General features: G+C 45.6%; 1 protein-coding gene across 8 annotated transcripts in view; it reads left to right on the top strand.

Moving 5' to 3' along the window:
- LOC130598371 (6-phosphofructo-2-kinase/fructose-2,6-bisphosphatase 4) overlaps nucleotides 1-21,841 on the top strand; it is a 48,615-nt gene that overhangs the window by 4,001 nt on the left and 22,773 nt on the right. For 3 of the 8 annotated variants that reach the window (XM_057407731.1, XM_057407732.1, XM_057407730.1), the window contains exons 1-2: nucleotides 11,206-11,384; nucleotides 18,457-18,573. In XM_057407731.1, the coding sequence (XP_057263714.1) occupies nucleotides 11,279-11,384; nucleotides 18,457-18,573 (223 nt within the window). In that variant the 5' untranslated portion in view covers nucleotides 11,206-11,278. Of the gene's footprint in view, nucleotides 1-9,766; nucleotides 9,804-11,203; nucleotides 11,385-11,708; nucleotides 11,835-18,456; nucleotides 18,574-21,841 lie in introns of those variants that run through there. The other 5 variants (XM_057407734.1, XM_057407733.1, XM_057407736.1 and 2 more) reach the window with 4 other exon arrangements.

Here is a 21,841-nt window from a genome sequence, read left to right on the forward strand (position 1 = left end):
ACGACTGCGTGGCATTAGTTTCCATAGATGATTCAGTAGGTTGCTATCTTGTTTACAGGCAGGAAGGTAGGAAATGGTAAATCAGAATGGGATTTAAGTTCCTATCTCCCTTTTTCACTCTGAAATTGACAACCTGACCTGTTCCTGAATGAATTTCCTTCTGTTTCTGCACAGTGTCAAGTGTTTGTGTTGTGGTTTAGGAGATGGCTTCATGCATGCTGTGCCTTGGCGCTGCCAATCACGGGGCTGCTGGCAGAGCTGGGTGATCCAGGCTCCCTGGCAGCTGCTCTCCTCTCAACTAGAGTTTCAACATGCCCCAGCCAGCCAAGACCACGCTGTGGGGTCGGTACGTGTCACTAAAGTGATACCTAGAAGTGACTTAGAGATGCTATTTCTGCTTCGCTCGGGAAAGCCACTTGTGTTGCTGTGTTGTTTGAAATGAATCCACACGGGTGTGACTTCTCCATCTGCAGACAGCAGCATTCTTCGTTAGCTGGGTGAGTCTGCACTGAAACTGCAGAGCGTTGGTTTGATTGTGTGTGTGGTTTAGGTGCATTACTGGGAAGGCTTCTTTAAGCAGCAAGAAATCCTCATGGCTGGATTATATACAGTTTGTGAGCGGGCAGTTTAAATCCAAGGATGCCAGGGGCAAAATGTTTGTGGTGATTTATAGTTGAAAGCTTCCAAATGACTACACCACCCCTTTAGGTGTAAAGTAATCAAGGAGCACATAACCCGTGAGTTGTCCTAATGGATCTGAAACTGCTTCTGACCAATTTGCACCTCCACAGCAATATTTGGATATAAGGCTGGCTTTTGCTTCCTTCATAGTTTTATTTTACAGTCATACATCCCTGAAAATCTAATTGATGCTGTCTGTTAATAACAAGCAACATTTGTTGTTCATGGCAACCCCACGGATGTTCTTGAGCATGGAGCTCTGCAACATTCACCCTCTGCATTAAGGAAGGAGAAAAAAATAAGAGCTTTGTAGTTTTATTACTACCAATGTGAAACTGTTTTCCCCAAAACAATGGGGAGGTTTCAGGGGTTTGTGACCCTTTGCAATTAAAAGATTTCAGATGGCTTGTGAGAGGCAGACTGATGGGGTGAAGGAGGAAGGGGGAAGAAGCAACAAGGCAGCCCTTGCCATAGAGGAAAAGAATGCTGCTGTTACAGCTGAAATCACTGCTCATTTGTGGTAGGAGATGGATCTGGCTGCTAGTCTTTTTTCCTTAGAAATGGTTTATTTGGGGATTAGAATGTGGGATCTTAAAGTTCAAGCAGCTCTGGAAGAGAGGTCTCCCATGGATTTATGTCATGGGGTTGCAATTACTTTTTCTTCCCCAGGTTGGGTCAGTTCCAACTCATCTGGTGTCAGTCTGATGGGACAGGCTAAAGCAAGAGCATTGGCAGGGCAGCTTTCTTGGTAGCCAGTCTGCACTAAAATGTAGGAAACTCATGGGTTTGAGACCTCTGTCCTGTGTCAAATAAGGCTCAAATCAGTCAATGACTTCAGATGGCCTCGGTGGCAAGGGGAGGCCAACCCACTGTGTGGTGGCTGGAGCCAGCAACGTGTCTCACGGGAGGCTGGTGTGGTTATGTCCCTTTGAGTCTTCTTTTGTGGTGTTTTCCATCTTCATATATGTTTTGCTTTCAATTTATATTTAAACTTTTGCATGTGTATTTACACAATCTGGTGCCAAAGGCTCTCGATGTATGCTGTATGTGCAGTATGGTCTTCTGCACCCCTGAATCATTCTTTTTTACAGTTCTCTAGAGAGACTTGTGCTGGCAAGTTATTTTTTTTGAATATAAACAGAATTCAGAGGTTTTCTTTAAAGAAAAATAAAGGTTTCTTTGCTAATACTGTGCTCTCGCTTGGCAGATGGCTCCCCTTGCAAGAGTTTCATTTGTAGCATTGGTGGTGTTTAGCCTGTGTGCACTCCATAAATTAGATTATTTTGGCTGTCCTAATTTTATCATCCTTATTAAGCTTTCTTATCTCCATATTGATCCTGTTAGTCTCGGGAAGCTGATAAGCCATCTAGTTGTACTTGCAAAATAGGCAGCGAATGAGAACTGTGCCCCGGAGGCTACGAAGACTGAGGTTCACCGGCGACTTGGATGCCTGTATTTCTCCCCTCGCCTCAGTGCTAGGTTTTAGACTACATGACAGCACTGCAGTTTGCCAAATTTAGATGGATTTTGCTTTTATTATAAATCCTGTCGTCAGTATCTGCCAAGAAGCTTTGTTCTGGTTTGCTTGTGTTTTTATTTGGAGGGATATGCTCTGCTATCATAAAGCCTAAGAACATTTCCAGAGGCAGCTGGTGTCACGTACACTGCAAGGTTATTTTCCTGCGTGTGGCAGTGTCAGTTTTCCATGCTGGCTTTCCGGAGGGATTTATTCTTTACTTTCACAAAACCTCCTTTCCTGCCTCCATTGCCTATGGGACATGCATGAAACCAGGTATAACTGTAGGTGCATGTAGAGGACTTCTGGCCCGGTCCCTGCCCCGTTAACTCGTTTGCTTTTGCTTCCGTGGCCATGGGCTCTGTCCTTAATGATTTGCTTACCCATATGGTAATAGATGCTGGAAATACCATACTGTGTCAGGCCTTTAACTGGTAGCTCTCAGCCAAATCTAGGCCCTCTTACAAGGCGAGGTTGTACAACCTCTGCCTCAGCCTCTCCTGTACTGAGTCCCCTTTGGGTGCTTCTGTCTCTCTGCATGTTATTTGCATCACTGGAATGTTTGAAGACCCTTCTTCTGTTCATGTTCTCAGTGACCTCTCTGCACAGTCACTGGTGTTTGTTCCTTCACCATACTTTTCCCCCCCTCCCTGTCTGGTCTTTCCTCCTCCACCCGCAGTTTGACCTTGACTTGCTCTTGTCTCCCCATGCCCTATTTCAGGCATTCACGTGGCTTCAGCTTCTATTATGTGCTGGTGACTCACGGATGCACTGTACACCCCGATGTGGTTTGTCACCCGGTCCAGTGGCTGTCTTCCTCCTTGCCTTTTTCTCTTTAATTTCTCCATTAGTTGTCATTCAGTATTTCAAGCCCCAAGCCCTGGGTGGTGCTTCCAAAGTTTCTTTATCCTAAGTTCTCTTTATCTCATCGTTCAAAATGCTGCCACCTGGTAGGTAGCTTCATCCCAAAGCCTTTGTGGTTGTTTTAATAATTCATTTGGTTTACTTCATGCATTTGAATCACATGCAAATTCTGCATAGTCTTTGTTGTCAATATATGTCTCCTTTTCAGCATCATCAGACAGCTGCCCTAATGCAAATAGTAATTTTTTACACATGTTTTCCTTTGAAGTGGCTGTCCTGAGGAATTGTGCTTCTGAAGTCAGTTGATAGTGTTTGGTTTTAAGATGGCATGAAGTATTTTCGTCCCCCTCTGAGAAGGCAGCTGCCCTTGTTTTGCTGTTTATGTTTAGCAGCTTAGATGTAGCTGTTATAAACAAGTGGTATTCACAGCATCCTAGCTGAATGAAAGATATGTGTGCATCATAAATGTTAACATATCTAATGTAAAACTAGCAGTAAGTGAGCATAATTCATAAGCCTTTCAGCCTGGAGAAGGGTCCTCTCTTCTATTTAACGTTGCTCATCCTTTCCTTATGCTCCTTTTAATTATTCTCTTGTAACAGCAAGCCCAACCTTTGAATTGGAAAGGTTTTTTTCTGATATGCTTATGTGAACAGAAAGGAAGAGAGAGTTTTAAGGTGATAAAGGCACTTTCAAACTGCTTTGTAGAGACTGCTTTTATGCAGTGTCAGGAGGCACAAACATCCTAATGGATGCAGGTATGTTTTTGCTTTTGCTTCTCTTTGGAATATTACAGATTTATCAAGCCATGGTGTTCCTGGGTTGTGTCACCAGTTCCAAGTAACTGGTGCAGTGGTGCAGAACTGGACTTGCTGCTTGTATCACCCTTCCAAGAAAGGGGAGAGTGTATCAGGAGATAGACACAGCAGCCATGGAGAGGCTGTGCAGGGCTGTACGTGCTGTTGCTGTAGTAACAACGTCACACACTACCAGAACAATGTGTAGGAACGTCTGTCCTTAGCAGACTTCCATCTTGGAAACAGTATTTTCAGTTACCCTCTAGAGCTGTGAATGTAAATGGACAATGTGTGCAAAAGCAGTTAAAATGAACGTCCTCTTTCTGCACTTCTCAGGAGCACATGCCCCTTCACGTTAAGTAGTTTGAAGTTCCTGGTATACAGTAAGCTACAAAGGGTTCCTTAACGCTGGGTTGCGCTCAGAAAACATGAATAATGGATGTCATCTTTCCTTTCTGTTGCATCATAACAGGAAGATTTAAAATGTTGCTGAATTTGTGATGATGGGAATAGATTTAAGCAACACCTGGAAGCACCACTTGAGGATCTGGCCTATTTTTCAAGCAAATAATTTCAGTGTTCCTTCAGAGGTAAAGGTGGGAAGTGATTGCATGGACTGGAGGTGTAGAGAATTACTGATTTCCCGTTCAGATTTAAAGAACACAGTTGCTGCAGACCAGCCTTAAATCTGTGCCTCATGTTAGACTTAAGCAGGAAACTTCCTTCCATGAGAACAATGGCACCTCATTGATAGGGTTTATCTCCAGACGTTAGGTTTCTCCTACGTTTAGAATGAGCAATTATTTCCTCTGAAATGTAATAAACACTTGACTAACGTGTTTATGTAATAGAAGAAATAATAAAAGTGCTTTGAATGGCCACGCTTTCAGAAATGGTTCACATAAAGATAATGAAAGAGCAGAGAGAAGTGTAGCAAGGTGTATGTTTTATTTAGTTGAACCTACTGTGTATGTGTAATGCATGTATCTTCCCAAATAACCTTAGAGTGATAGGTTTTATATGCATGTAATACAGCACGTGGGATGTGTACAAAGCTCTCCAAGACTTTATTGGTACAATTCTTACAATAAAAACCTTATAGCCAGTACTTGTTTCCTGATTGCTAGGTCGTCATGGTTTTGAAAACATAACTGTGCAGGAATCAAGCTGCACATAAACACTGCTGTGAGGGCTGCATCACGGTTTTGCATGCATGATGAATAGCTGTCACAGTAGACAATGAGGAAAATATAATGAATGCAAATGAGTGTGGGTATTAGCCCCGTCTCCAGCCAAAGAAGTGTGGTGTGAGGCTCCTGAGTGCCTAAACCCTGTCAGATCTTCTCTTGTATCAGGTGTGTTGATGGTTGTTAGAATAGATGGGAACTTGGTTTTTTTCCTTACTTTACACCAACATTTTCCATTTGAATGAATTATTTTCCTTATCTATGCTAAGGAATATTTAGCTTAATCTTAAGGAGTGTCTCTAGTATCTGTGCTGCGTCGATCTCGGATGTTGTTTAAATCTGTCTCCCAATTAGTACTGAAGAGATTTCTTGCTCTTGGTAGTAGCTTATTCTCATATAAAGCACCATTATGTATGTTGGGGTTTTTTCCTCCATCTCCTTGGTAGATTGATCTGTAGCCAGGAAATCTAATAGTAAAATGAACTCTTACAGCTTCTGAAGACTGAAGGTGTATTGCTGATGGCAGATTCTCTTTTAGCTCTGAATTCTGAATGGCTTTGCATCTTTGAAGTAGCAGATGACTTCAAGGCAACTGGAACTTCTTCCCTTAGGCAGTGATAGGAAATAGGATATGGAGTGGATGGTGCCAGTAATAAGTGTATTTGCTGCTGAGAAGAAATGGAGTAGGTGCTAGGGCCATATATTGCAAGTCATGGACCTCCTGATTTCAGCTGGTTTGGAGTCAAGGACCTGTAGAGATGGTATGGGGAACCTGCTGAACTTGCCACATGGGATGCTTGGAATTTTTGGGGACTTAGTGGGCTATTTGTCATTTTTGGTGCATTGACTCCTGGGATATTGGACTGTGGGAAAACAGAAAGGATGGTACTTCTGGTTGAGGAGAAACCATAGGCCTCTTGAGGAGACAGGAAGTCTTCATTTAAGAAGCTGATGTAACAAAAAGTCCTGGGAAACTGCACTGAGAAGGTATGAATCAATGTATGTCATTCTAATATAGTATTGCATCTCTCTTCCTTGATTGCTCATTGTGCTTGCACAGCTCTTTGCGGGAAGGAACTTGATCTGTTCTCTGTGGGAGGCTGTCTGAGAAGTTTTTAACTTGCGAGGGATCTCTTCTTCAGAATGACTGTTCCCAAAATACAGTCTTTGTCATTATCCAGGAGCTGCACAACAGACAGGGAGGAAGAGCCACCTTTTTGGCTGCTAGTGCAGTTTCCTTTAGGCTTCTTAGCAGCTGAGCAGAGTTGAGCTAGTACTTGCCTTACAAAGGTGACAACGTGCCTAGTACAGGGGTGTTTTGTTTTCGGCAGGTTGCTAAGGACTCCTCTTCCACACTGAGGAAAAAACCTGCCGGGCCTGATCTGTATGCTTCAGGAATATGGGAATTACCTGGGGGAGGAAGCAGTGTGGCCCCTGCTGAGGTGCTAGTGTAGTAAGGGTTCTGATTGAAAAGGCCAAGTGTCCCATCTGCTCTACAGCAGTTTTGGTCATGAGAGTGGAAACAGTGCAGCTGCAGGTTTGGATGCTGTCATTACCCAAAGCTGCAGCTTTTCACCATGTAAGAGCATGGTAACAAATGCCTGGTCAAAACAAAACCATCAGCACTGCAGCCCGGAAGGTGTGCGGGGAGAAATCTCTCCCATTCCACCACGTTTCCAGTTTTGAAATGTTGGAATGTTGTTACCTGTGAACAGAAAGGTGAAGCATAGTTGTGTGTTTGGTCACCATCTCTTCTAATTGGCTTGCAGTGTCGTAACTGCCTTGTATATTAGCTAGCTGTCGGTGGCTGTCCTCGGGTGATGCTTCCAGCTGCATAGCTGTCGGTCAATGAAGGACTGCCACGAGCCTGCTGAAGGTAGACTTGACATCTTTTTCTTCATTAAAATAGAATATCAGTTCTAAGCTCAATAGGGATTTTGGGTGGCATGGTTTAGTGGGAGGTGTCCCTGCCCATGGCAAGGGGGTTGGAACTGGATGATCTTAAGGTTCTTTCCAACCCTAACTATTCTAGGATTCTATGATTGTCCTGTATGCTCTATACAAATGTATATGTGTATACATAACTGTGTACACATAGCATCACATAACTGTAATGTTAGCTGGTCTGAGCCATCTAGTCCATGTTAGGGAGTACTGGCTGGATGTTAAAGCTGGGTATATAAGATGTGTGTCTGTTCCTCAAATAACATACACATCTTTGCATTCCTGTGTTCTTCTGTGCCTCCTTAAATTGTACTGAAACTGAGCTTGTGTTGTCCTGTGTGGCTGAAGTCTTCTGGAGTAGTGGGAAGCTGGGGGGTTAGGATACAGCTCTCTCTATGCTACCTTAAAGGGGAGTAAGGACCCCAACTCTTATCTCTCCTCCTCTCTACGTTGCGATATGTAGGAAATGTAGATGCCTATTTTAAGATTGCGTATTTTAAAGTAATTCCTGTTTGCTACTTCTAGCTAGAACAGTAACCTACCTGTTGCAATAGGGCACATCTGGATTTAGGGTTGTTCTTTTTTTGTCAGCTATTTATTGCCAGTCGTGTGTGTAGAGATCAGATACTACTGGTTTTCTCACAATGGGGAGTAAGTAGCTGATAATGCAGGGTTAAAAAAATTACCTCATGGCATAGGAGAAAGAGAATTGCTTGAGAGAAATGGGAGATCGGGTTAATGGTGAAATACAGTTTGTTGGTGTTAATACCTATAGAGGGATGGGGATATTTAGCTCCGAGCAGGGACTTTGCCCCGATGCTTTGTTTTTAGCCTCTCGGAGTGGTTCGGGTTGGAAAGGAGCTTTCTGTAGCCTCTCGCTCCTGTGCGTTTAGAAGCCAGGGGCTGGTGCGTTACGACCCCAGCTCTGCTGCGCTCTGGCACCTCCTGGCGCGGTGCTCGCAGCGCCGTCAGTTGCGCTTCTAACGCGGAGCTGGGACCGCGGGGGGAGCCTGCGGCCTGCGCGCCCGCGGGCGATGCCAGGGCGCCGCCTGGCGGGCGCGGGAGGCTCCGCCCGCTCGCCGGGAAGGGCGCAGCCGCCGCGGCGCTGAGTGCGGTGGGAGCCTGCGGTCTGTGGGGGCACTTGCTGGCAGCTGCGGTTAAACCTCGCCGTGAGCTGGGGCTGTGAATGTGCCCTTCAGTCGTTGTGCGGGCGTCTCCTGCATCTTCTGGCTGCAGAAGGGCCTGCGAACTGGGTGTTGGTGAGCTGTAGCCGCTGTGCTCAGCGTGCTGTGGGCACAGGCAGCGGGAGGACTGGGAAGTCATCCTTATCCCAAGAATAAGCGAGCTGGTGTTGCCGGAGCGACAGTGGAAAGACAGGAGGCAGAGACGTTGGGTGGTTAATGGGCTGTCAGACTGCAAAGTGGTATCTTTACTAGGGAAATTGTATATGAAAGTGACTTGCATCTATTGTGGAGTTTCTATTATATAGTTATGTATTTACTGATACAAAGCAGGGTTTGTGTATAATCAAGCAGAAGCCTCTATTCAGTATCTATTTCTCCTTGTCTCAGAAATAATTACCACTTGCTTTATGCATTGAACCCGGGGAGTCTCCTGACTTGTCAGTCAGAAGCTTAAGAAGAGTAAGTATCGAACTGTCACTTGGCTCAGCACGCTCTGTTCCTATGCAGCAGTTCATTTTCCAAGGCTGCCTTTCCCCTCCATGTTTTGCCTCTGCAGAGAGGCGCCTTTTCAGGGAAGTTTCCAGCCCATCTTGGCCGTGAGAGGGCAAGCTCTGAGTAAAAGCCTTCCAAGGAGTAAAGGCTTGTTCCTGGTTTCCCTGTAGCAAGCAGAGTCTGCCGCACTTTGCCTGCAGGAATCAGCCCTCTGCAGGAGGAGAGTGGCTGATGACAACGTGGTTGTGCAGAAGGTGATCTCTGTCACTTGTTAGGAATCCAAGGAGCAGAGTGTATTCTGTCGTCTTCTGGGAATTCAGTGTACTGCTCTTGAAAACCATGTTTTGAAATGAGACCTCGTGAGTGGTACAGGATTGCAGTGTTTGCTTTCACTGTCCTCAGTCAGACAGCCCAGTATGGCACCAAGGTAGTTAAAAAAACCCAACTAACCATAAATAACAGAATCATGGAGTGGTTTGGGTTGGAAGGGACCTTAAAGCCCATCCAGTTCCAGCCCCCTTCCAGCAGATAAGGTTGCCCTAAGCCCTGTCCAACCTGGCCTTGAACACTGCCAGGGATGGGGCAGCTGCAGCTTCTCTGGGCACCCTGTGCCAGCGCCTCAGCACCCTCACAGGGAAGAGCTTCTGCCTAATATCTAACATGAATCTCCCCTCTGGCAGATTAAAGCCATTCCCCTTGGCCTGTCCCTACAGGCCCTTGTCCAAAGCCCCTCTCGAGGTTTCCTGCAGCCCGTTTACGCACTGGAGCTGCTCTAAGGTCTCCCCTTAAGGAGCCTTCTCTTCTCCAGGCTGAACAAGCCCAGCTCTCAGCCTGTCTCCATAGGAGTAAGTCCGATCAGGAACACACTAACAGAAGTTTTGTCATGGAGCAAGCTGAACTCTTCACCTCACAAAACTGAAGGCTCGCAGGTGTCCGTGCACACCTCTAATGTCATTCCAGACACCTGGACAAGCCCCTACTGAAGTTCAGTTCAGGTGCCACAGGTTTAAGTCTGCCTGAGAACAAGAGTTCACTGGCGTGCCTTGTGCTTGGGGGACTTAGGAATGTGGTAATTCCCCTTGCAGACCTCTGCTTTAGTATGAAGAACATCAGGTCATGGTTCTCAGCCGCAAGGCAGGTGTGTGAGTGGTGCCTCAGTTCCTGTGCAGAAAGAGGTACAAACTTTGTTTCTACAGACAGGGTTTCATGCGTTTTCTACTAAACTTATGTAAAACAAGCCCAAGAAGTGTGGTTTGTGAGTTGGCACTCCTGTTAATGTCATATTTCTGTTACTATTGCACGTGTTGTGGGCTTGCCTGGCTCTACTGAAGGCACTAGTAAGAAGGTTGGACCCTGGTGGCACATACCTCGCTGGCATTGGGATGCCACGGTGCGTACATCCTGGCTCTGGGCTGTACCCTCAAGTCAGTGTGATGTTCTGTGCACAGGCCGGGGGGCTTCTGGGGTTAACCTGGAACGCAGATTAAACTGTTCCTGCGTGCAGCTCTTTTGGCAACTGTTGGAAGCACATATGTATCAAATAGAACAAATGAAGGAGCTTTTTAAGTGATCAAAAACTCCATCTCTCTGCTCCTAGTTTTCTGACCCTTATACTGTAACTCCTACCACCGATCTGCCCCTCCCTGCTTTGGTACCAACCCAAAATCAAGCCAAAAATGCTAGGGAGAAACAGAGTGCAGGCGCCTGCAGCTGAGGGCTGTAATCAGTCCTGAAGAGAAGGAAATGGGCTTTGAAAGGAGGGAAGGGCAGGTCAAGCAAACAGGGTTTGGAAAAACAGTGTTAACTCGCCCCAGGGCGGTCTCCCCAGATACCTTGGCACTGATTTTCTCTTGTAATGGAAGAGCTAAAAGTGACCTTCAGATGCTCAGAGTCTGGTATAAAAAGATGTAGGTATGTACTGACCTTCTGCTGTATTTAGACCAGTATTAATAGAGTGAATAATAATGAGAACGTGTATTGCACCGCTGCCGTATTTTCCGTGTGCTTCGCTGGACGTCTGTAAAGCACACAGGGCTGCGTGTAACAGCGGAATACGGAGCTCTCTGCGACTTGGCTCAGCCCAGTAAGGAACCGGCTTTCCCTCGGCTCTAAAGCCGATAGCGGCAGCGGGTGTTGTGTTGGGCCGTGCCGCTGCTCGTACTGCAGAGCAGGATCTTCCAGTGTCAGTCGTGAATTATTAAACTAAACGAGGCGTTAGAAAGCCATTGTTTATTTATGGCTTTCTGCATCGATATTAATTTAGCCTTCAGGCCATAAAACAGTGAACTGGAGGAACAACTCGTTCGGTGTTACAGTGCTCCTAACAGGCACTATGCTCCCTGGACGTGTATTTTCAGGGCTTTAAGAAGTGGCCGTTCCGAGGCAGCGGCAGACCCGGTGTGGCGGGCACCGGGCCGCTGTTCCCGGGGCCGGGGGAGCCTCCATGAAGGAGCAGGGCCCAGCGCTGCCCCGGGCCTCCTGGGGCGGAGCCGCCGGCTCCCCCAGGGCAGCCGCGGGGCCGGGGTTGCCCGGGCCCGGCCGCGCCCCCGCCGCGCTGAGGGCTGTTGGGCTCCGCCCGCCGCCACTGCAGTGGGAGCCGGGAGGCGGCCGAGGATGGCGGCGGCGGCGCCGGCCCGGGAGCTCACGCAGAACCCGCTGCAGAAGACATGGGAGCCCTACGACAACGGGCTGCCGGCGGGGCACAGCGCCCAGCGCGGCGGTGAGCGGGGCCGGTGGAGGGGGGGGGGGGGTCTGCCCGGGCCGCGCTGCCGGAGCCCCGCGGGCGGCAGCTGTCAGCGGGACCCCCGGGCGGCCGCTCCTCCTCCTCCTCATCCCCACGGTCGGTTGGGCCGCAGCGGGCGAACCGGGGCCCGCGGAGCCCCTCCCGGGGGCGATGCGCGTTCAGCGGGGTCGGGGTGCGAGGGGAGCGGGCAGAGGCGGGAGGGCCCCGCCACCGTTACCGTTGGGGCTTGAACCCGCGCCCGGTGTGAAGGACTCGTTTAATGGTCCCCTGGGGCCGGGTGATGTGCGGGGACGGTGAACGGAGGTGGGGCGGCCGCGGGGGATCGCCCGCTACGGGAAGGCAGAAAACGGCGGAGCTGCTGGAGCTGCGCCCGGGCGGAAGGGGACAGAACTGCGCTGGAAACAGGGTCTGCTCCAGTGGCTTCTGGTCTGTACGAGGCTCTGGTTCCAAGCAGCGTTTGTAGTCAGCGTGTTCTTCCTGAAGGGAGCCCTAAAAATGTCACTGTATCTTGCATTCCTTTCTTTTAAGGCCAGTGCTGTAGCGGGCCATCTGTTGTACGAGTTAATGGCTTGCTTTATTTTGAGGTGCAGCCAACCAAGTCATCAGTCCCTACAGACTTAAGGCTGTGGCGTGTGTAAACCATAGTTTATTACCAAACTTCGCCTCACGTGGTTATTTCCTCTTTGCTGCCTTACTTACAGAAGCGAGGTTCGGTACACGGCGGTGCTGCAGACAAAAGGGGCTTTGTGGGGTGGAATTGTTCTTATTTGTCATGCAAAGAGGCTGCGCTGACAGCGAGCGGAGGGCTCTGCTGTATGGCAGGCGGCCCTGCGCTGCTGCCTCTCGGCTCTGGCCCTGCTTTGGTCCAGCAGCGCTTGCTAAACACAAAGCCCGAGCTGCCTTGGTTTGAGCTAGGGAAGCAGACGTAGTTTCTGTGTGAACTGAACCACTCCAGCACCTGAAAACCAGCAGGTGTTGAGAGGAGCTGAGTGCTGGAAGAGTGTCAGAAGGTGTGTTTAATGGCTTTTGTGAACCCGCTAAGGAGAGCGCTTTGCTTTAGCCTTAATGTGGCACAGATACACCGAAAAATCCCCATAGGAACAAAATTGTGTATTGGTCATATGTAAACTGGTGACAGAATCGTCTTGGCAGAATTATTTAGCTATAACTAAACCCATGTATACCAATTTTATTTTTTTTTTAAAGATTCCTTTTAGATTCTCTATTTTTGGTGCCCAGGACCCTTTACAATTGAAAATCCTTTCTCCTAGAAAAACAGATTTGAAAAGACAGTTTTAATCAATCCTTTTGCACGTGTTTGCTCTTGCAGCTCTACCCATAATGTGTCTACGGTCATTTGTGATCCATAGTAATTACAAACAGCCTAGAGAGGAGCAGGACTTACTCTTCCTTGATAAAAGCATGTATCTTGTTTCAGCAAATGGAACACTCTTAGTTTTTCCTGAGCAAGGGTACTGTGAAGCCCTTTCTCCTCAGATTTCCATGTATCGTGTGTCATCCCGTGTTCTGATGTACCAGTGTGACCCATGGGTCCTGTAGCCATGCCAAGACAGCACAGGATGGACTGCCCAGGCTAGGTTATGTGGGGCAGTGTTGGGTTGACCCATTCCACATCTCTGCTGCTGCAAGTAACTCTGTGTTTTGAACAATAGTATTTAACATAAGCTCAAGTTGGAAGTGGATTTCTTGTCCTCAAGAGCAGCTTTCCAGTGGAAGCAGTGAAGGTAGTTGCTCTGATGTCTTCTGAATTCCTAGGCTAAGGAAGATGAACTCTTTCAGTCTCCTTTGGTTTGGTTTATTTCCTTATTCATGCTGATGTCCTGTGTGCAGACATGCACTACTTTTAGTCTTATTTTACCTTTTTAGAAGATGGGTGAGCAGAATCATACATGCTTCTAGTTGAGGACTCAGCAGATCCATCTCCAATGGGACTTGCCTGTGTTAGCCGGTTTTAGTCTGATTTCCTGAAAGCTGTAGCAACTCATTACCTGAGGAAGAAGAAACCTGGGTACCTGTGCCAGGGTTTAGCTGTCAGAGGGCTTTGAAGAGCTGGTTCTTTTAGTCTGTGCTTTACGAGGTCTTCAAGGAGAAGATCTGGCCATGTGTGGCTGACTGAGCTTTTACAGCTAGTGAGACCAGTAAGACAACTTTTAAATGACCCTCTAAAGTAAGACTTGCAGGCAGTAGAAGTGTGTGTTTTTGTTAATAACTGCCACTTACCTGGTGTGGCTTTGTGTGAAAGGTTTTGTCTGTAAATAGGCTGCACTAAAGCTGCTCTTGGCATTGGATGCCGTATGGCTTCAAGCTTTATGAATCAAGCAGTGAGCTACAAATATGGACGTAAAAATAAGTAATAAAGTATGGTACAGTGAAAGTTGTTTTGGGAGCCTAGCAGAGGATGTTTATAGAGAGATAAACAGTGAACTTCCTGTGGTTAAACACTTCCCCCCCATGCTGCTGTTAACAGCTTTGCTTCCCTAAAGCTGCTGGAATTTTGTCATTCTGACAGTTCTTGTTTGATGCTTGTACAGCAGTATGAATGTACATCAGGTTCAAAAGAAATCAAATGGTTATCTTTGCCCTAAAGAACTCTACCCTTTGAGCTCCCGCTGCTTATGTGTGTTTGTGCTCACAACCCTAGGAGCTGGAGATGGAGAAAGTGAATGAGGTGAGGATAGCACCCAGCTGTAGCCTGAGGATCAGGATGTGTGATGGGGCATCGCTGTTAGCATCAAAGCTGTAGGAAGCAAATGGTGACTTGGAGCACGTGGTTGGCAGCGCTGCTGAGAGCAGCTGGTGGCAGGAGGCTGGATAGAGAACAAGTACGAATTCTGAATCCCTTGTACCAAGGTGATGTTAGAAATGGGGGATTTGGACAAAAAGAGGAGAGGCGAATTGGAAGATAATGGACTTCAGGTACAGGAGCAGGGTGCTCTTCAGGAAGAGCAGCAGGATGGGGAATTCCTCGCTGGGGGATGCCAAGAAGGGTGACTGATTGTCATTACTGATCAACAGGAAACAAATGGATTAACAATAGTCAAGTTGGATGGCAGGGGAAAACATGTAGTGCTAGCCTTATTTGGAAGGGTGGTTGTGTTGGTTTAAGATGTTTGTGTATAAGCCTCTAAATAGTGCAGTGCTTTTGGAGGACAGGCCTTGGGTCGAAGGCCACAGAAACATCAAGAATCCTTTGTAAACTTTGGACGGCAAACTGTGGCAGTTGGACACAAAAAGCATCTGACCCTAAAAATTGACTTCAAAATTTAATGCAGAGAAGGAGAAGACAAAATCTCATTTTGGGTGGAAGGGACAGCCAATAACTTGTGAGGAGGACTTGAAAAATACCACCTCTTGTCTCTGATTTCACAAGAGTTTCGTGGGCTGGTGAAATGCTGTACAGCTGATAGAGGTTGTTCAGTGTCCCAGTTTGTTTCTCAACCGTCTGGATCTTGCATTATTTCACAATGGAGACTTAAGAGGCAAGAAATGAGCATGTTGTTTCTTCTTTCCTTGGCTGTTCGTAACTTCAGAAGGGTAGGCAGTCATAACTGCACTCTTGAGCTGCGACATGCTGTGTTGTTCAGTAGCATAGAAGGAACACTTAGCTGCGATAATGACTTTGCTTAAACTGCAGTACTTGATTTTAATGCACTTCATCACTTGGCCATTTTCCTTCACTGGTTGGTATTTTGAGCACGTTTTTTGTGTGTTCCCTCTGAGTGAGGGGATGCAACAAACAGTTCCTGTTGATGCTGCTGTTTATAAACATGCAGTCTCACATGCATATATTACAGATACATTTTAGAGAAGAAGAATGTGTAAAGTCATAGGGCATCTTTAGCGACTGATGGCGTACAACCCTGTAAGTTTTGGGTTACTGTTCTGAATGTGCATGTTCCCCTAGCAAAATCAGTGTTGATAGCACATCCATAGGACTTATATATGTGAAGCAGCATTAAAAAATGAGTTTGTTTTCTCGAGACTAGTTGTGTAGAGACATTTCTGGAGGTAAACCAGGCAATCCAATGGTAAGGAATTGAGAGAAATCTGCACTTAGGAGTCTGCCTTGGCTCAGCAACCTGCTCCTATATAACTATTTCTATGCTGCAGGTAGCTTTTCATACAAAGTGAATGATGAGGTGCTGTGAAAGGGGGAACTGAGCAGTGTGCTGTTGGGAAAAGATTAAAGTAGAAAGGCTTTTTTCATTCCAGGAGTTAGATTTGTGTAACTTGTGGTTTGTTTGGTTTTTTTTTTCTATTTCCTCATGTCAGAATTGCGTGCATTTCTTCAAGGGAAGGTGGAAGTTTTGACACACAGATCCTTTGAATCCTGTGGTTGGAATGAGTGCTTCTCACTGGCACTGGGTAACATTTTGTTAAGAAAGCTGTGGCTTAGTCAGATAAAGGTGATAAAATTCTGTTGAATGTTTGAATATTTGCTGCATGCTCAGAACTTGGTGTTTTGTTCTGGTCTTTGACTTTCTCACTGAGCTAATGGGCAAAACCAAGCCTTGTAAGGAAGCAGACAGAACCCTCTGCTGTGCTGAGTCTTGTGTGTGCTGTTAAAACAGCCAAATCCTGGATTGTGAACTGGCATCCTCCTTGTTGAAGACAAGTGCTAAGGGGTGGTATGTGCTGTAGCACCATGTACTGTGTAGTGATGTTTACAGGGCTATGGAGGTATGTATTAGCATCATTGGAATGAGTGGTATTCCTCCTTTTGGTGTGCAGGGAATCTGTCTTGCTGGTACCTGCCTTTAAAGAGGAAAAGCTCTCTGGGTCAGCCTGGTAGCTAATCAGAGGAGGATTGCAATTTACTTGATAGGGATGAACAGATAATTCCCTTGATTTCTAGTGCATTGTCACACAGTAAAGAGTGGTGCACTGAGTGATCAGGAACAGATTAGGCAGCAGGACTTGGCTTAGAGAGCAGCTGTTGGTGTAATATGTGAAGCAACCGTTCAAGTAGATTGCAGGTTTCTTCATGGCATTTTCCTAGCCCTTAATTTTACTCCAGTATATGTTTATTGCTACGTTACCAGAAGGCAGTTACTGTGTGAGAGGGCTGCCTTTGTATGGCTCAGCCCAGGAGAAGGAGAAAAAGAGAGGTGATACTGGAGTAGCATTAGTTGGTAAATTCTGGTAAAGAATGGGTCAGGAAGCCTGTTTCATTAGCACAGTTCCTTGCAGAGCACTGTGTACAGAGCCTTTCCATATACAGATCCTAGTTTGTCTTTTGCCACTCTTGTTTCACTGCTTATGCTAGAAAATTGTTTAAAACTTGAGCTAGATGTTTCAGGTGAAGAGCCTTTGATGAACAGTGTCTTCCCTTAAAGTTTTTAAGGGGCTCAAGGATTTCAGTTATCTCAGTATTTTGTTTTATTGCCCTTAAATCTAGAAGCAAAGCTGTTTAGTAAGCAGTGTACTCTTTGCACTTGATAGACTTTGTTTCCCCCGAGTCTGCCTGCCTTCTCTTGGAGACAGGGTTCACAGGCCTGAACTTCGGACAAAGAGGCGAAGGGACAAGAAAACGTTATCTTTCTTGTTTATCAGCTTCTGCACAGAGGAGCTTACTCCAAGGGCTTTTATAAGTGGCCTTCTAGAGACATGGACGGGTTTGAATGGATCCGTTTCGGTTTGCATTCAGTTCCCTGCAACTTCCATTACATGGAGTAGTAGACTGTCTCATGGGTGTGAGGTTGGGTATGGTTTTGCATCCTCTCTCTCTCATGAAAAATGGTGTGTTTTTCATGGCTTTGGGGTTGGTTTTGTTTTCAGTGTGTGTTTTAAGGCAGTGCATCTGGCTTTGCTAATCCGTGGGTTTGCTCTGCAGAGTAGCTGTGCCAGTGACTTTGTGGGATGGGACTTTGTCAGTCCAACCTCCGGAAACCTTAAGCACTCACGGTGGTTTGCGCAACAGCTTGGTTACGTCCTACAGCGTAACACTGTGATTTAGTCTTTGGAAGCAAATTGACTCCTCTCTCAAGACACTGAGGAAACTGATGCACGTGTTGATTATACAGTAATTAATGCCCTTTGAAGTAGGGGATGGGGGGAGCCAGTGGTATCTTTGCACCTCTTTAATGTCTTCTTTCTTTTTAGGCAGTTCCTTGTAGCTGTGATAGATTCATGCAAGGTATCCATGGTTTTATGCCATTAAACTGCTCAAAAACTTGTCATTTGAAAGGAAAGGCCTCAAGGTTTTCAGTTGATCCATGTAACTCCTTTAAATGACTACAGGATTGTGTTTTACTGACTAAACACTGCTTTTGCTAAAGTACTTCTGTACATATATCTATCAGATTATTGTACATGCTTAGAATACCTGTACTTTATTCCTAGTAATCATTGAAGAACAGTCAAAGTTAGTCCTGGTTTTAAATCTTACTAACACAAAAACCTCTCTTGAAAGGAGAAATAAGAAATAACGAGTACCATGTTGTGCTATGATGTATTAAGCTGCATTTGTCACGCTAGTTTTGCTCAAAACCCAAGAACAATGTTGAGGACTTGTTTTAAAGATTTAAAAATTGTCTTTAAATCGTGTACACTTTGCTGTTTCCTTTCAATGCAAGCACTGAACTCAGTGGTTTGAGCAGCCTGGTCCAGGGGAAGGTGTCCCTGCGCATGGCACGGGGGTTGGAGCTAGATGATCTTTGAGATCCCGTCCAACCCAAACCCTTCTATGATACTAAGATGTCAGTGTCCTTTTGGTATTGTTTTTGTATGTCTTAAAACACGTATGTAAGTACATAGGCTTCTTGTGTTCTGCCTGCACACAACTCACGCGTCCAGTGTTGCACTGCCACTGACTCGCTCTTCCAAAACTCAACACAGCATAAAACCCCTGGCTGGGTCCACGGAACCCCTGAAGAAACCCCCTGAAACAGTGAGACACGATGCATGAGCTGCCCGAATGGTCACTTCCAGACAGCACATGGGTTGTAGTTCTCCACCACAGTGTAAGCCTTCGCCTCGTGGGGAGCATTCATGGTAAATCCTAGTTTTCTGTTTTTTTCTGTTTCAGTATGTATGACCAATTGCCCTACTCTGATTGTCATGGTGGGTCTCCCAGCAAGAGGAAAAACCTACATCTCCAAGAAGCTGACACGCTATTTGAATTGGATTGGAGTGCCTACAAAAGGTGATGCGTTTACTTCTGTTTACATCAGAAGGACGGGGCAGATGTTAGGTGTTTAGTTTAGTTCCCATTAATTACATTGCAAAGTTTGACCACTTAAAATCCTTCTGTGTTGTAAACTTAGTCTTAAGCAATAGCATACACAAGGCTCTCAGTTCCATTTAGGTGTTAATTAAACGTATCCTGGTAACTGTTGTTTTACCACCTTCTGCCAGGTGTTCTGCCCTTGCCCCTTAACACTTCAGTTGTCCTTATTTATTTATTTAGATTTCTTCCCTTGGTTTATGTGGGTGAAAGGGAATCTTGTTTGCAGGTGGATGAGCAGTTGGCACTTGTGACTTCTCAATCTTCTGTTCTCTGTGACCTTTGTGCAATGTCTAATTCCTTGTGTAACTCCTCGTGTAACTGCATTTGTGGAATGAGTTAACAGCCCTTTCAATATTAAGAGCCATAGGAACTGGAGCAGCGCTTGTTATGACTCTCTTAAGGATTTTATATGTGTGTTGTGAGTGGGAAACGACAGCTCAGCTTTGCTGTGCCAAGGACCTGGCTGTCCTGCCTCATTCCTGAGCTCCTGTGGTACTCTGTGGGCCTAGATAGGCAAGTAAATAAAACCTAAGTCTGTTTGGAGGTTCTGAGATGCCTTCTCCCCTGCCTTTTCCTCCACCTCTGTAGAAGAAAAAGATAGCTCTAGTGTTCTGTGAGTCTGTGTCTGGTGCAGTAATGATAGCTTTATAGTTATGACTAGTTAATCATTTAAATAACATAAAACATCCTAGATCATGCATGTATTTCCTAGTAGCTCTAAGAAGTCAAGGTAAAGAGTTCTGGCCTGTATTTAAACAGCTGTTTGATTCGAGGGTGTAGCTTTTTTTAGTTGGTGTTTTCTTAACCTCTTGGAAGCTTGTTGCCTTATTTAGATAAGACGTTATGGAGGGTATGTTACATTGCTTGAGTATGAGAGTTTACAGGATTGAAGTTGTCACTTGACTGTTTTCACTCAGTATAACCCTTCTAATGAGCAGTGTCAGGGTATGTCGCTTTTATCCATTAGGCTGAAATGGAGTAACAATCTAACTAGGTTAGCCTATATCCAAGCTGATAAAGTGTATGTGATAAAACTATACTTGTATGTTAGGTATAACATGCATGTCTGTAAAGATGTATGTATGTCATTGTGTTGAACATTTTATTGTATGACAAAGCAAAAATCCAGTATTGGGCAACAAACAAGATATTGTCCACATCCAGTTCATGCTTGGTTGAATGTATCCCAGGTACACTAAAATAGGTAGGGGTAGTCTGCTTCAGTTACAGGAAGAGTTCCTTGGCTACTGGGAGCAGCACATCAGAAAGTACATGCAGTCGTGCTTAATAAAAAATAATTAGGGTGTTGCTACCTCATTTTACAAAGATATAGAATCACAGAACAGTCAGGGTTGGAAAGGACCTTAAGATCATCCAGTTCCAACCCCCCTGCCATGGGCAGGGACACCTCACACTAAACCATCTCACCCAAGGCTTCGTCCAACCTGGCCTTGAACACTGCCAGTGATGGAGCATTCACAGTTTCCTTGGGCAACCCATTCCAGTGCCTCACCACCCTCACAGGAAAGAACTTCTTCCTATGTATACATGGTGAATAGCCCTAACATCAGTTACCTTTAGCTCTTAATATTAGCCTGCACTTAATACCGAGAGTGTTCTTAGTCTCCAAGAGAGATGGTTAAAATTACAAGGTTGTGTAAACCCGAGGAAAGATAAATGCTGTCTTTTCATGTGACATGTATTAAGCAAGCTGAAGAGTTCAAGAGCATAAGGTGGAGGCAAATAGCCCAGGGTTGATGTTAGTTGAACCGTTTCAGCAATCAGTCCTGCGTTTTCTTTTCTCTCTTCCAAAATCCTCTCCTGTTTAGAATGTGAAATGGTAAAAAAATACAAAGGACTTTTGTCTGAGCTTTTTGGAGGAAATGAGGTCAATTAGATGCCTGAATAGAATTGTGTTGCAATGTGTTTTTTAGATACTAAACTTAGGGAAGCTTTTCTGGAACAGTTCTGGCTGTGTGGTAATTGTGATTCCAGTTAGCTTTGTGAAACTCTTCCGCATGGGTGCATGTTAACAGTAAGGGCTGAAGATTGTCCCGCTAGATAGCACTTTTTCCATGTCTCTGCATGACCCCCTTGCAGTAACTATTTCTTCTTGAGAAATTCATTGGTTTTGATTTTTAAAGGGCTACTGCCTGCAACATTGGCCTTCTGAGCTCCTTCATCTTCTGTTTTTCTGACAAGGAGCCATCCTTTCACGCCGCTGGTATGACCAGTGCTCATTCATCCTGTGACAGAATAACTTGGATTGTACTGTAATCCATGTCACGCATCTGACCACAAAAAAATGACATCAGCATTGGTGAACTCGAGCAAAACCTGACTTTTTGGGGGATTAAGCAATACTTCCTCTGCTTCCAGTCCCCGAGAGCAGTCTATGGACAGCAGCTGGTGGTTGAACTCTATTCTATGTGTTTTCTTTCTTAAATGCGATTTGGCAATTGTGTGTATTACTCCATTTCTTCTTTCTAGAAATGAAGTCTTTCGAGTAGTTACACCTTGGCAGCTTCTCAAACAGAGCACTTAAGTTTGATCTGATGTTAAAAAAATGCTTTGCAGTTCAGCAGAGAAAACCTACAGGTCAGAAACACCTTAAAGCATCAATTGCACTTCAGAGACCTACTTTCAGAGTTGTTGGATGAAGTTCATTAGGATACAGTGTCATTGTCTCCTCTATGGCAAAACAACTGCCTTGCCCTAATCCCATATCCGGTATTGTGACACGTGTATGGCCATTGACATTATGGACTTTTGCCCAGGTAAAGAGTAGTCTTCTTGGCCACAAGAGATCACAGTACGATTATGTTCAGTAATACTGCTGAATGGTTTGTTGAGATTTTTACAACTTAAGCATATAAAATAACTGGAACAGGGGTTGTGCAATAGTATGTGCTGATCCTTGAGGAATAGAAATATTTGAGCAGGGTTCTGACAAAATGGTTCCACAACTTGAATTTTAAGGTTTGTTTATCAAAACCAAAATTGGTTAGTTCTATTTAGTACTCTCCCTTGGTTAAACAGGAGCTGGACGTTTTGGGAGGTGCCATCAGAGTGCTGTCTCCCTGCACATATGCACAGAAGCAGCAGCTAGATTCTTTGTAGGCTATCGAAACAGACTGCCAACCCCCCCTGCGAAGGAGGAAAAGGTTTTTTTTGGTGATGTTCA

Source organism: Pezoporus wallicus, unplaced genomic scaffold (genome assembly GCF_028554395.1).
Source record: "Pezoporus wallicus isolate ANWC-B61680 ecotype Strahan unplaced genomic scaffold, APGP_CSIRO_Pwel_v1 contig_3568, whole genome shotgun sequence".
Lineage (NCBI taxonomy): Eukaryota > Metazoa > Chordata > Aves > Psittaciformes > Psittacidae > Pezoporus > Pezoporus wallicus.